Here is a 14070-nt window from a genome sequence, read left to right as displayed (position 1 = left end):
GCTACACACAAACGTAGATTCTTGGTGAAAGTATAGTGTTTCAAAAGTGTGTGAAACCTGCATGCACTGCTCCTTTCTTTTACCATATTTACAAAGGGTGACCCTTTCAGCATATCCTAGAAGGTAGCCTGATATTCTCATTGCGTCTGTTTGTTCTTGTCTTTTGTATATTTTGGAGAGAAAACCCAGGAACATGGATTAGAAGGCAAAGATCTTAAGCACTAACAACTACATTCTTGTACCATTTTATGCTATGCTCAACTTTAATATTTCTTTTACAAATGATCAGCATCGGCCACACTCGGGTTTTTAATAGATTTTTTGCAGGCCACATCAAAATTGCTGTCAGGTTGCATGTGGTCAGGGCTGCACTTTGCCCATGTGGTATACAGTTTTGGTAATGTTTAGGTAACTCCTGAATGATTAAGACCCCTAAATATGGGTCTGTGTAGTTAACTGGCCAAGAAAAATGTGATCACCTTCGTACTGAAATTTCGCGGCTATCGTAAGCGTATGGGGATAAATTCTATATACTGTTAATAGGTTGCCCATGTGGTATACAGTTTTGGTAATGTTTAGGTAACTCCTGAATGATTAAGACCCCTAAATATGGGTCTGTGTAGTTAACTGGCCAAGAAAAATGTGATCACCTTCGTACTGAAATTTCGCGGCTATCGTAAGCGTATGGGGATATACTGTTAATAGGAGTAATCCCTTTCACTTTGTAGCTGTAAGAAAATTTATACATTGTACTGTAGAAGATGACCATGATTTGAAATGACCAAAGACAAGACTACCGTATGGGATGATACTATGCTCTTTTTATACCCTGCTCACTTTACTTTAGTGCAAAATAATATCGGTTGGACCGGTACGTATTAAGACATGCAAAAATGTCAATTGCTACCTCATTCAGTGCCCTCTGATGACGTTACGTGCATAAAATACTTGATAAGGTAAACAAAAGATATCTCCAGAGAAATTGTTAATGAATGGCCTGATGTGAGATTACTCTTCTTTTTTGAGGGCCATTCCTGTGGGTCTGTAGTTGGAATTGTCTCATTTTAGCCCCAACCACTTTTATACAGTTATCTATACGTTGATAATGATGATGGTTGATAGTGAAAAGCACTATTGCAATATCTTATGTTCCAGGTCGCCTGATATCATAATTTTGGAAAATATTGAGTTAAGACAGCACAATTTAATTTTTAGAAGGCAAATTTTGTTGGTGTCTTGGGTAGGATGTACGATATTCCTAATATTTTATCACTTCAGGCCCAACAAACGTGTTGGTCTCCGAGATGCTCCACATTTCAAAACACAGCTGCACACTTGCTGCTACACCATATCATCCTCAGCCATGATCATTCCACTGCCGAGATCTAAAATCCTTAACATCTTGATTCAAAACAGTTGCTATCGCCTTTGCATACTACGATTATAGTTAAAATAGTAACCCTTGTTTTTCTGGATATCCATGGTGTCAAGGCTGTGGATGTTAACTTGATTCTATTACAATATGACAACAAGAAGATAATAGAAAACAAAGTTGTGCGACTTCATTTATTACAGCAACTAAATTTAACTTAAGAACTCCCTATTGTGTATGCATATATATGTGTGTGTTACATAATTCTCATGCCTGCTAATTATTCAGTAGTGTATGCATTTCACAGTTTGTACAGTGCCTGACAGTATGTACAGTAAGTACATAATTTGTTGTTCTATACATTTTACAACACAGCATGTTAATGAAATAATGAATGAAGACAATTTAAAGCAGCACTAGACAAAATATCACTTTATACTAAATATTTAAAACATCAACGGACTAATACTACATACGATAAAACATTATTGGTTTTTTTTCTCTATAATTTGCATATTACCATGCCTGTAAGTAACCAAGGGGATTAGAACAGACAAACTCTGGAATTAAGTTTCGATAAATGTCTTATAATGCGTAAAGTGGAGAAATACATTGTAAAGAACACATTGCTACATTGTATATTTACAATACATAATATTATCTTGGTAATTATAACATCTTTTTCTTTAATTTTTAGCCTTAGTGGTTTTTTTTTTCAAGTGTAGTCATGAAATGACGACAGCTACGTAATATGCGTCCAATAGACTGTGTTCCAGTTCCAGTGAAAACTAATAAAAATAAACTATTGTGGCACCAATGGTGTTCCACTGGCCAAGTGCTGGGAGTCACATTCTCACAATTTTGCAAAACAAATTTCATCAAAATCAATTTTTTAACTTGGAACATGCTAAAATGTCAGAAAACGCATCTTCAAAATATATATAATTAAAATTTATCCCCTTGCTTAACCAGGCTGGTTACGAGACTGATTACAATAATAATGTGTTTTACTTCAGGTTATTTTGTGTTATAAATTTAAATTACAGGAAAGAGTTAAAACTTTAATGGTAATACATTTTGTAAGCGTAAGCCAATAAGCATTATTTAGTATGGTACGAACATTATATATGATACAACCCAACTATCATTTTCTGCTAATGCAGTGGATCCCAACAGTGTGACAAACATGTTACTGCTAATCACTAGGAGCCTTATCAATAATGAAATAGCTTTGATTTCATTTAATTTAATTTCTCTCATAAAACAAGCTTAAACAAAACAAAAATTACATACAGTTGATGTCAGAAACACATTATGCTGTTATGTATCAACAAAGTCCTTTAGGGTCAGGGTGCTAGATAGAAGACCATGTCGTTATGGGCTCCTTCAGGGCTACTAGGAGTCGAGGCCCTGCAGACCACCGCACAAGAGTGCATAATACGTTATGCCACTAAACAGTGTCAGGAACACAAAATATGTAACAAAACGTGATTTCCAGCTTCAGTACGTTCTGTGTGCGTGAAAATGAACGTATGGCGCGTAAATATGGAAAGTTTTGGAATGCAGAAAATGACCTGAAACATTTAAACTATCTGAATAGTGATATTGAGAATTTTGAAATTTTAACATACGCACACGTCACGATGTGTGCGTGTACAGTAATGGCACACGAAATTAAATATTGTCACGTTTTTAAAACCGTTTGCTAGTTATTAATGCCACACAAATTTTCCCTTCATATAACCTATACTGTATATACTGTATGTCTGATAGCGTTGAAATAGTCTGCCACCCTCTCTGTGTTCTAATTTTTACATCTTTTAAGAATGAGAGATAAGAATGCTCTAAAAATTCATTCTTTTTGACCATGCTGACGTGATCAAAATGAAAAATAAAGGGACACGTCCGAAAGAGAATTGATTTAGCTATAACATACTCACAGGTGGGAGACAATCAATCAAGATAAGCAAGATACGTTCAAACGAGTATAAAAAGTAATGACGTCATAAATAGGCCTTACTTTAGCATATTTTCACTGTATATCAGCACAAATCCCCGTCCAATAGCAATGTCGTACGTGCCCATAAGATGACCGAAAACAATTTAAATTTGTGAAAACAATTTCAGGAACCCAAAATATGTAAAAAAACCTAATTTCTAGCTTCCATACGTACTGCGCAAGTAAAAGTGCGAGCGCGTAGTTGAAAATTATGAAAAATTTTCAAATGCTCAAAATGGCCTGAAACGTGCTCTAATTTAGTCAAAAAGTGATTTCGAGCATTTTGAAATTTTTGCGCGTAATGAAGCGCAATCGTAAAATTAGGGTAATTACCTTCAACATTGACCTGAAGTTAATGCTCACTAATTACGATTTCAAAATGGCAATTGGTTAGGCTGATATGATCGATAATGTAAAAACGCAAAATTGCGCGTAGCTGATATCACGCATGACTGGTCACCTTGAAAACCTCACCATGTCTATTCCAGGCGATGCCAAAATGATCGATGAAACGATCGTCTGCGTACCTCGTAGCAATTTTGAGATATCGTGCGAACAAAAATACGGAGAAAGAAAGAAGAATAAGAAAAAAAGAAGAGACAGTACAATAACAAGAGGTGATCCGCTCGAGAAGTGGATCACCAATTAAATTATAACATAATTTTGTGGCAAAAATCATCTTCAGTCTATAGTCTTATGGATGGAATATCGACAATGAGTAAACTTGGGCTTGGAGGTCAGTTAAAGCTTTTGACATGGGTCCATGAACGCCATAATGTATATTAAATACTTCACAGATTCCAATCAGGATAGTTTGAAAACAATAAATGTTCAACCTTCGTAAGCCTAATTTAAATATTAATTCTGAATACTGCAGAGTACAGGATGCTATGACTGGTCATCCACATTTACATTGGATTATCAATTTTTACTATCACCGTACTCCAATAAATCAAGTAGGCCTAGTCAAATGATACACTAGTACTCTAAATTCTAATAATGGACTACATCAATTTTATTTGAATATAATTCTGCTAATGCAAGACTTCGAGGATATTGGGAGAAAACAGACATTACATAAGTAGTAAATTTCCTCTTTAAGTTTTCATAAAGTACTTTAACAAACTTTCCCTTACTATCAAATAACTGTACCTTTCCTTCACTTGCTACTATAATGTTGTCATCATAATCAACAACTACTTTAAAAGGCTTAATCACCATTCCAATTTCTTCGCCACCACCAATAAGAAGGTTTATGAATTGACCGTCTTTGTCAAATAACTGAATTCTTGATTTGTCCGCCACAATAAGATTTCCATCTTTTATGACAGCAACATCAGAAACCTCATTCATTTGTCCTTCCAGACAACCCTTAGATCCAATAGTCTTCACCTTACAATTACTCTCCATGTCAAATGCATATACACAATTCGCAGTTGGATCAGCAACGTATACTAAATTTATAGCTTCATTCACATCAATACCAGATAGTGAATTTTGACTTGCCAGACCAGTTGATATGGATTTAATCACCTGGCCATTTTGTTTGCAAATTGTTATGTTTGTACTACCCGAGTCACAAAATATGAGGTTGTTGTTTTTCAACTCACAAATTCCACTAATTCTTGTTTTCTGTGATAATTTTATTTTACTGATATATGCACCTGAATTTGTAAATTTAAATATTTCATTTGTGTAGCAACTCAATATAAAGTAACCATTTTGAGACCAGAATAACCTGCTGATTCCCTTTTCAATGTTAGCAATGTTGTTAATCAGAGTCTGTGTACCTTGTGATTCAACACTGATTTTGACTGGAGAGCCTTTTATTGAGGCATTACAAAATGTAACATGCAAGTTCATGATAGTACATAACGATCTCCTGTAAGTTGCATTTACAATATACCCTCTCTCACGAGTCTGCTCAACCATGCTACATACATCATAGTGACCCAAACTATCACTTAATACCCATTTTGCCTTTAGGTCCCTTATATCTACTTCACATTTAACATTTTGAGCTATTTTGACATGAAAAGGTTGATTATGTGTAACAGTCTTTGGGTATCCTTGTACAATTTCAAAGATATTTGCATCTGGCTTTTCAGTAACACTACCTAGGCCAATTCCCTTTTCCTTCAATGTATTCAATATTCGATCTTTGTTTGAAGAGAAGTAAACCTTCCCATCATCTCTAGGTTCTGTCTCTGGTAAGACAGCAATCTTTTCTTGTAGTTCTTTAATTGCCTGTTGACAAGCTTGGAGAGCTCTTGCTTCACCACCTTTCAATAATTTTGCAACATATTCTTCTTTTTCCTCAACACTTGATATTGTTGATTTGAGTTGATCAATTTGCGTGTTATTTTTCTCTTGTTTTGCCTCACAGACATCATCCAACTTCCTTTCCAAAGACATTCCTGTTTCTCTGACAAATTTAACAATTTCCTCCACTGTGTTGTTGATGTCTTTTATTAGACAAATTCTACCCTTACTAAGTTCAGAATTATTTGCTTTACATTTCTTTATACCTACATTTGTCTGGTGTTTGTGGATATCAGCTTGAGCCATCAAAGCATTCGCTGTTAATTTAAATTCAATGAATGCATCAGAAGTTCTGATTGGTTCATGTTCTCCTTCATCTTTACTATGATCTGTAACAGTGCATTTTTGGCAGATCGGTGTTTTACAAATGTTGCAATAAAACTCCAACTTTCTCTCATGCTGTGGACAAAGTGGTTCTGGCTCTTCTGTTGGCCAGTTGGTATTGATTGGTTCTAGTGTATGGTTCCTGAGAGCAGGCAAGAAATCATGAGAATGTTTGCAAAAGGAACATACGCACTGTCTACAATCCTGACAGAAGAACTCGGCATTTTCTTTACCACAGTAGCATTTCCTGTCACCATGACTTTCAACTAAATGCTCTGCAGTACCCTCACTATTTGTTTTTGAAGGCAGTTCTTTAAGCCCTCCCTCACAAATACGCTGTACTTGACGGCAGTTGGGACACTCCATTTCCCCCTTTTTATTCATCCAATCTTGAAGACAACGCAAGCAGAAACTATGCTGGCAATTTAATGTTTTTAGTTCATTGCGTGTTTCTAGACAGATTTGACATTTATTTGAGTCTCCCATTGATTGATGCAGCTCATTTTCAGCCATGTTGGAATCCTAAAAAAATAGTAATAGGCCTAAGTATAGGTTATCTAGGGTCTATTATTTCTAACCTCCATTATTAAATTCATGCTGCCAGTATTTAATGGTCTGCTGGGGAATAATTATTGCAAATGTAATTATTTGTTTTATCTACAGTATAAAGAAACATGTTTAATATTGCAAAGACTACAAAGTTAGAATTGTAGTACGTACGTGTTACTGTAGTCTCTGGAACATACACTCAGACTCGAACCTACAAAATACTCATTGATAATATCCCTTGGCAGAGTAAAAGGTCTTGATTAAGTTTGTGGAACATACACTCAGACTCGAACCTACAAAATACTCATTGATAATATCCCTTGGCAGAGTAAAAGGCCTTGATTAAGTTTGAAGTAGAACCACTCTGTTGGAAGTGAAAAACACGGAATAAACACATGGATTAAGGGGGAGGGGGTGATGAGCTATCGAGCGGTGGTAGTCTTAGGAGGTGCCAACATTTGTTCCATATGCACTTTAGATTTGCTCGTCTCTCAATCTTGTTATCATCTGCCAACAATGCCTCCATTTGATAGATTCAGAATTAAAATGCTTCCATAGTTAACTCGGGTTGCATGGCCAAAGGTAAAATCGGTGGTACTGAATTTAAAGGGATAATAGAAATAATAATAGGGCCTATGTACGTTTATCATTTATAAATACTGCATATATACTATGATGACGTGGTAGTATAGACATTAGGCTTACATATGAATCCAATAATGATAGGCCTATCGTTTTTCTTTTCAAATGATCAATAGACTCTCTTATTTAGTCTTAGGCCTAGGTTGTTTTGGAAATAAAGAGAATATATACATTGATCAAATATTCGTACTGCAAAATGATTATGTGTTGCCTCATTATTAACAATATTAACCAATATAAAAAACAGCTGCATAACATTGATTTCTATATTTTAAACAAAATGTAGCCATTAATGCAATGTAGATATTTAAGAACAAATTTAATTCTTACTTACATAAGCCTTAATGTAGGTGATTCCAAAATTTATCTTATTTTACTGTCAATTTTTGCTCCATGCACTTATCTTCTTCAAACACAGGAACCAAGCTGGTAAAAAATATACGGTAATGTAAATTTTCCAATCGAGTGTGGCATTTGTTAACAACTACACGTGCTTTTGATTAGACAATCATAATCAATAACTCTTGGTTGATTGAACTTTTGAGACAGGCATTTCATTCCAAACAATACTCTACTGTACTTCGAAAATCAATTTGAAATTAATGATAGGCCAAGTTAATACCATAGGCCTATGGTAATAGTATTAGTCTTGCACACAATTTGCACTGTTTCCAAGAAAAACTCACACAAACTAATCTTTGCGTTGTGTTATTCTTCGGAATTAAATTGATTTTTAAAGTATTACCTAGTTGTGTCTATTGCGGAAGGAACAACTCTTCAATGAACCAGAGCACTGTTCCCTGAATGAACCATCATTTTTCATTTATTTAATTTGGGGTTTTGTTCGTCATGACAGTGTTAGTGCAGAGTTCCGAGTTAAATCAGACATAGTCCTAGAAACAAACCTAGAACTATATTTTAAAAGAAAAAAAATCCCAATCATTTAGATTAACGCATCTAAAATTCAGTAGTGTTACTCAGAACTATTACTGTATTGTGGAAAAGCGGCCTAAGGTAGGAAAAAAGGTATAAAACTAGAGAGCAGTCACTCCAAAGAGTGCATACTTCCACCCTGTGCCTGAATACAGTTAGCCTGGGTTTTCATAGTGTATGTAAAAGTGACTAAAAACATTAATTTATTTCCATTACCCCCATCTTAAATAGTATAAAATAGGTATTTTAATCCAAAATTAAAAAGTTGCTTAAACTCCAGGGATGGGGATTTTTTTTTTCTGTGACACTATGGTATGGTGTATATACACTACAGGGTATGGTGATTCAGAAAAACCAATATAAATTTTCCTTTACTTTTTTCCCACTAATTTCATTTCAGCGGTTTTACAACGAGGCTAAGCATGTACCAACAACACACAGGCCGTGTATAAAATTTATACACGGCCTGCGTATTGTTTGAATGTGCAAAAACCGCAGCCTACACTCATCTTAGCTTACTGCTAATCATTAGGAGGCTTATCAATAATGAAATAGCTTTGATGTTGTACCTCTGTGGCGAATCCTCTTCTCTTAATAGAATCTAGAGTCTTAATAGTTGGAATAAATAGTCTTATGGATTAAATTACTAGTCACCCATTGTGACAGCAACATCAACAGGCTAAATCATCTGTCCTTCCTGACAACCCTTAGATCCAATGTTTTTCACATTATAATAAATACGGTTGTTGAATACATGCACACAATTTCACATGTCTGATGTTGAAACAATCACGAGGCTTCGTAAAATACGCCGACAGTGAATCATTATGATGCTTGTCGCACTGATTGCCTCTAACATAACAACAATGGTGAGCTACTGGCTGGCGGCCCGACTGCGCCTAGCTAGCCTAGGCCTATCTTTCTCGCCAGCTCGACTACAGCAAGCGAGCTAGGAGTTGAATTCGTTTTACTTTCCGAAGGCTAAGGACCATGGAATAATTATGATCTTGTTAATTCGGTACCAGGCCTAGTTTAGTAGTTGATATGTAATTTGGACAACCTACAACTAGCCTAGGCCTACTACTAGTACTACCCTACGCCTCTAGGCCTAGTCATTATTCTTCCGAGTTTTCCCGAGATTTCTCATGGTTTGAAAGTGCATGTGTGAAACGAACCAAAAATCTCGGAATAACAAACTTGTTACAACTTGTTAAAAGTTGTAATATTTTCTGCTAGTGTGAAATGGGTATTAAGTTCATCAATTTTTGAGAGTTATTTTTCTTTTGTTTTGCCTCGCAGACGTCATTAAACTTCCCTCTAACGACCTTTCTGTTTCTCTGACAAATTTAACAATTTCTTCTACAAAAGCATTTGCTGTTACCGTACTCGCGCAAATAAGCGCCCGGGCGCTTAAAATAGTTTTTCACTTTTTGAGGGGCGCTTCTTCAAACGTGGCGCTTATTCTAACGGGGCACTTATGAAAACAGAGTGGAAATTGAGGGGGCGCTTATGGAAATAGATGAAAATCGAGGGGTTCTTATGAGAACTTACTAAATTCATGAGGCACATTTTTAATGAAAAACGATTATATAAGGACATCAGGAAACAGCAAATTACGAATGGTGGTGCGGCGGAAAAGATAATCATCCAGAGAGCATGGCTTGTCATGGCAAGAATGTTGTGAGTACAGTAATATTACATAACAGCAGAATAGCAGATGGAATTAGTGGTGGTGATTAGCTTGTTGGCCAATGGCCGATTAAGAATAGCAGGACGGCATATCATTGCAGATTTTTTTGAAAACTTACACAAGAATGTGTTAAAGGTGCAAATTGTCGGAAAAGGAGTAGGACTAGGCTATAGACAAATGTAAGAAAATGAAAGTTGGAAATATACTGTTTGTCCAGGGAGCTCTCATCTGTCCAAGATAAATATCCTCATTTTGATATTGACTAAAGGACAATGTGATTCCACTCCAAACCTCAAATCATGCCAACATCCACAGTCCCAGGATTGATTGAATTATTGAGGGGGCGATATTCAAATTAGAAGGGGACGCTTATTCAAACGGGGCGCTTAAGGAAATTTTTGTTCATGCTTATTCGAGAGGGGTGCTTATTCAAACGGGGCGCTTATTCGCGCGAGTAGAGTACAGTAATTTAAAGTCATCGAATGCATCAGAAACTCTGACTGGTTCATGCTCGCCTTCATCTTTACCATGATTTGTAACACTACAGTACATTCAGTAAGAATTGCTTCCTTTACCTCCTACTTATAAAGGCCTAGGTTAGTAATAAATACCAATGATAATCAGATTATTTTAAGAGGGGCATATTCGGTCCCAGTGGCTGTTCTAAACTAGGCTAGGCCTAATCAAGAAAATTGGTGGCACGTAAAATTGCAGTGGTGGATTTGGGAATTCGAAATAGACGCAGGGTGGGATTCTCATAGGTGGAAGATGCAGACCACCTCAGCCCCACCATGGTTGGGGCTGAAGTAAGAATATTTATGATTATAGCACCTCATAAATGGCCGGAAATGATACTCTCCTACTTCATAATATAATGAATATAATTTTTTTTTTCCCAATTTGTTTATAATAAAAAAAAAATATTGAGTCGGGCCGGCTGGGGCCCCCTTGAATACACCACTGAATTGAACACAATTAATAATTACTCCTCTTAAAACCGAATAATATTGAGGGGCCCGCTGGCTGTTCAGTTTTTTTTTTTCTTCAAAAGTAGTTGGGAATTATTTAAAAATTATTTATGAATGAGCCCTCAATAGCCCTGGGCCCCAGTGCTTTGCACTGGGGAAACTGCACAAAGCTACGCCACTGCACAGGGTAATAATACTATCGATTAAGTTTGGTGCGGCGCTTATTCGAGAGCGGTGCTTATTCGAGAGCGGCGCTTATTCAAGCATTTACGGTATGTATTTACTCATCATCATCACATCACCATTATAATCAAAATGAAGTGCCAACTAATTTCTCATCATGATCTTTACATCGATTTTCAACAATCATAGAGATCTAATCAATCTGTGTAATGTACCATAGAAAATAAAACTTTAAAACAATGTCTTTGTTACTTTACTTTATACCTACTTCAAAGCCATGAGTCCACACCCACCTCAGCCGCACCATGGTTGGGACTGAGGTGCGATTTGGGGAAATAGTCTCTAAATCGTCGGAAATAACACTCTTATATCATCAACATTATAGTCAAAATGAAGCGCCAACAAATTTTTATGATCTTTTATCAGCAATTTTTGGCAATCAGAGATAATTAATCTCTGTGATGTACATAGAACGTACAACTTAAAACCATTGCATTTTATGTAGGCTATTTACTTTACTTACCTACTACTACTTATGACATGAATGCTATAGTATCGGAACCAGGGAAGTTATTAGTTTATTATATTTGGAATGTTTAATTTTACATACCTCCATGGTTTAAAAACTTATTAGATTCTATTAGGAAGTAAAGTAGATTGACATGGAGCACATTCAAGAACATAAAATTCTTACTTACCTATTCTCGACCTAGCTAGGCCCTATCTATAGGCTATATGCCTCTCTTGATTCTCAAATGCCTATGCTGACGCTCCAAAAAACAAAAGCACTAAAGCAGCGAAAAGGGTATGATATAATATTGGAATTTCCCAAATGCAATTCAAGTAGGCCATGGCCTAATGTACTGTATTGCCTGTGTGGCGGCGCTACGATGCAAGTATTAGCAGTGGCGGCGCCACGGGAGGGGTTATTGATTAAATAAGCCTTTGAAACCCCTAAATTGTCATTCGAGTCCACACCCACCTCAGCCGCACCATGGTTGGGACTGAGGTGCGATTTGGGGAAATAGTCTCTAAATCGCCGGAAATGACACTCTTATATCATCAACATTATAGTCAAAATGAAGCGCCCCAACAAATTTTTATGATCTTTTATCAGCAATTTTTGGCCAATCAGAGATAATTAATCTCTGTGATGTACATAGAACGTACAACTTAAAACCATTGCATTTTATGTAGGCTATTTACTTTACTTACCTACTACTACTTATGACATGAATGCTATATATAGTATCGGAACCAGGGAAGTTATTAGTTTATTATATTTGGAATGTTTAATTTTACATACCTCCATGGTTTAAAAACTTAGTAGATTCTAATAGGAAGTAAAGTAGATTGACATGGAGCACATTCAAGAACATAAAATTATTACTTACCTATGCCTCGACCTAGCTAGGCCCTATCTATAGGCTATATGCCTCTCTTGATTCTCAAATGCCTATGCTGACGCTCCAAAAAACAAAAGCACTAAAGCAGCGAAAAGGATATGATATAATATTGGAATTTCCCAAATGCAATTCAAGTAGGCCATGGCCTAATGTACTGTATTGCCTGTGTGGCGGCGCTACAATGCAAGTATTAGCAGTGGCGGTGCCACTGGAGGGGTTATTGATTAAATAAGCCTTTGAAACCCCTAAATTGTCATATCCTCCTCCCCGTCGCTAAAAGGTTTTTAGCGACGCCCGACCACGCCCACTTTTTTCTTGTCGGGGATATCAGCCTCACCCCCTTCCCCTGTTAGAGACTTGAACTCCCATCGGGGAGGCGCCGCCAAATATAAAATATTTTATTAGTTTCACGTCGTCCTGCGTTTGATTTTTTTTTAGTGAGGCAGTGGTGGCGCCAGAGGGGGGGGGGCTGGGGTATATCCCCCGTCGGGGAAGAATACCACCCCCCCCCCCCCCACCGTCGGGGAAGACGATAAAATTTTGTTGGGAAACAAACAAATAAAAAAAATATTTACATTTAATATTCGTTTAGCCACCATATTGTTTGTGTTAACTTTTCATCATCATCACAACAACAACAATAACAATAATAATAATAATAATTCAATGAGACTAATTGAAAATAATTTGAGTTCTGTTATGACAAATGCTCATTTACATAGCCTCATGATGGTTGGAATATATATATTTCCAAAATATAGAATTTCACTTTCAAGAAGGAGGATTTGAAAATAAATTAGATGGTTACTTACATTGCATACTTTTTGTTTCTTGCTTTATTCAAAATGTTTTGGTTTTGGAAGCTGATTTCAACATTAGAAAGCATAGCCTACATGAAGTCATATAGTAACTCGATGTCTATCAAATAAGTAATAAGAATTCGCCATTTAAATTCATCAGTGGCTTCCAGGGGCGAAGCCCTAGGCGGCCCCCTGGCCCCCAGGCCATTATTATATTTATTTTCCATGGAAAAATGTTTTGGACATTTTTTAATAGCAAAACATTTTTTTTTTTTTCATGAGGCTCCAACATTTGATATGGGTGGGGACGTGAAACATTCATTATCTATATATTTTATGTAGCCTTTGCGATTGTGCACCTTCACGGGTAAGGTCACTTTAATGAACACAATATTCATACAATTGTGGATTTTGAAAAAATAATTTTTTAAATTAGGCCCTATGTAATTGATTTCACCTCTCTCGACTAAGCGCCGCTTCCAAATAAGCACCACACTAAACCTGACTTCGCTACTGCCCATTGGCGTATCTATGGGGTGCATGGGATTCCCCCACCCCAATAAAAATATCCCCCACCACCCTGGTCCCCAGTCTCCCCCACCCAATGGTCCCCAGTCTCCCCCACAAAAATTATCACACTCAAAGAGTTAAAAATCACCTCATATCGAGCTAGACCCCTTCACCTAATCGTTGAGCCCGACCCCCTCACCTAATCATCGAGTCCCAGTTTACCTCCCAATTAGTCCCCTCCCCCATCTCAAGACCCCTGGGTACGCCACTGCTTCTGCCTCTCTCTCACAACATCTCCTTCATTAGGCATTTTTCATTTTGACTACGCGGCCAGTCTACTACGAACTAATGGACCGTGACGGCAACGCCAAG

At 36.8% G+C, this 14070-nt stretch overlaps 1 protein-coding gene across 1 annotated transcript; it reads right to left on the bottom strand.

Moving 5' to 3' along the window:
- Positions 1-3558: 3558 nt before the first annotated feature.
- LOC117101373 (E3 ubiquitin-protein ligase TRIM71-like) lies at positions 3559-12432 on the bottom strand. The gene is made up of 4 exons (XM_033241347.1): positions 12377-12432; positions 7543-7634; positions 6738-6930; positions 3559-6539 (listed from the first exon to the last, which is right to left on the bottom strand). The coding sequence occupies exon 4, from the start codon at positions 6528-6530 to the stop codon at positions 4365-4367; it is 2166 nt and encodes a 721-aa protein (XP_033097238.1). The 5' UTR covers positions 6531-6539; positions 6738-6930; positions 7543-7634; positions 12377-12432; the 3' UTR covers positions 3559-4364.
- Positions 12433-14070: the final 1638 nt, after the last annotated feature.

This window comes from Anneissia japonica, unplaced genomic scaffold (assembly GCF_011630105.1).
Source record: "Anneissia japonica isolate Jap-2015-1 unplaced genomic scaffold, ASM1163010v1 scaffold11804_len14091_cov122, whole genome shotgun sequence".
Taxonomy (NCBI): domain Eukaryota; kingdom Metazoa; phylum Echinodermata; class Crinoidea; order Comatulida; family Comatulidae; genus Anneissia; species Anneissia japonica.
Note: the sequence above shows the minus strand (reverse complement) of the source record. Positions and strands in the feature narration are given on the sequence as shown.

Coding starts and splice junctions, on each gene's coding strand:
- LOC117101373 (XM_033241347.1), bottom strand. CDS start 6,530: ATGGCTGAAAATGAGCTGCATCAATCAATGGGAGACTCAAATAAATGT.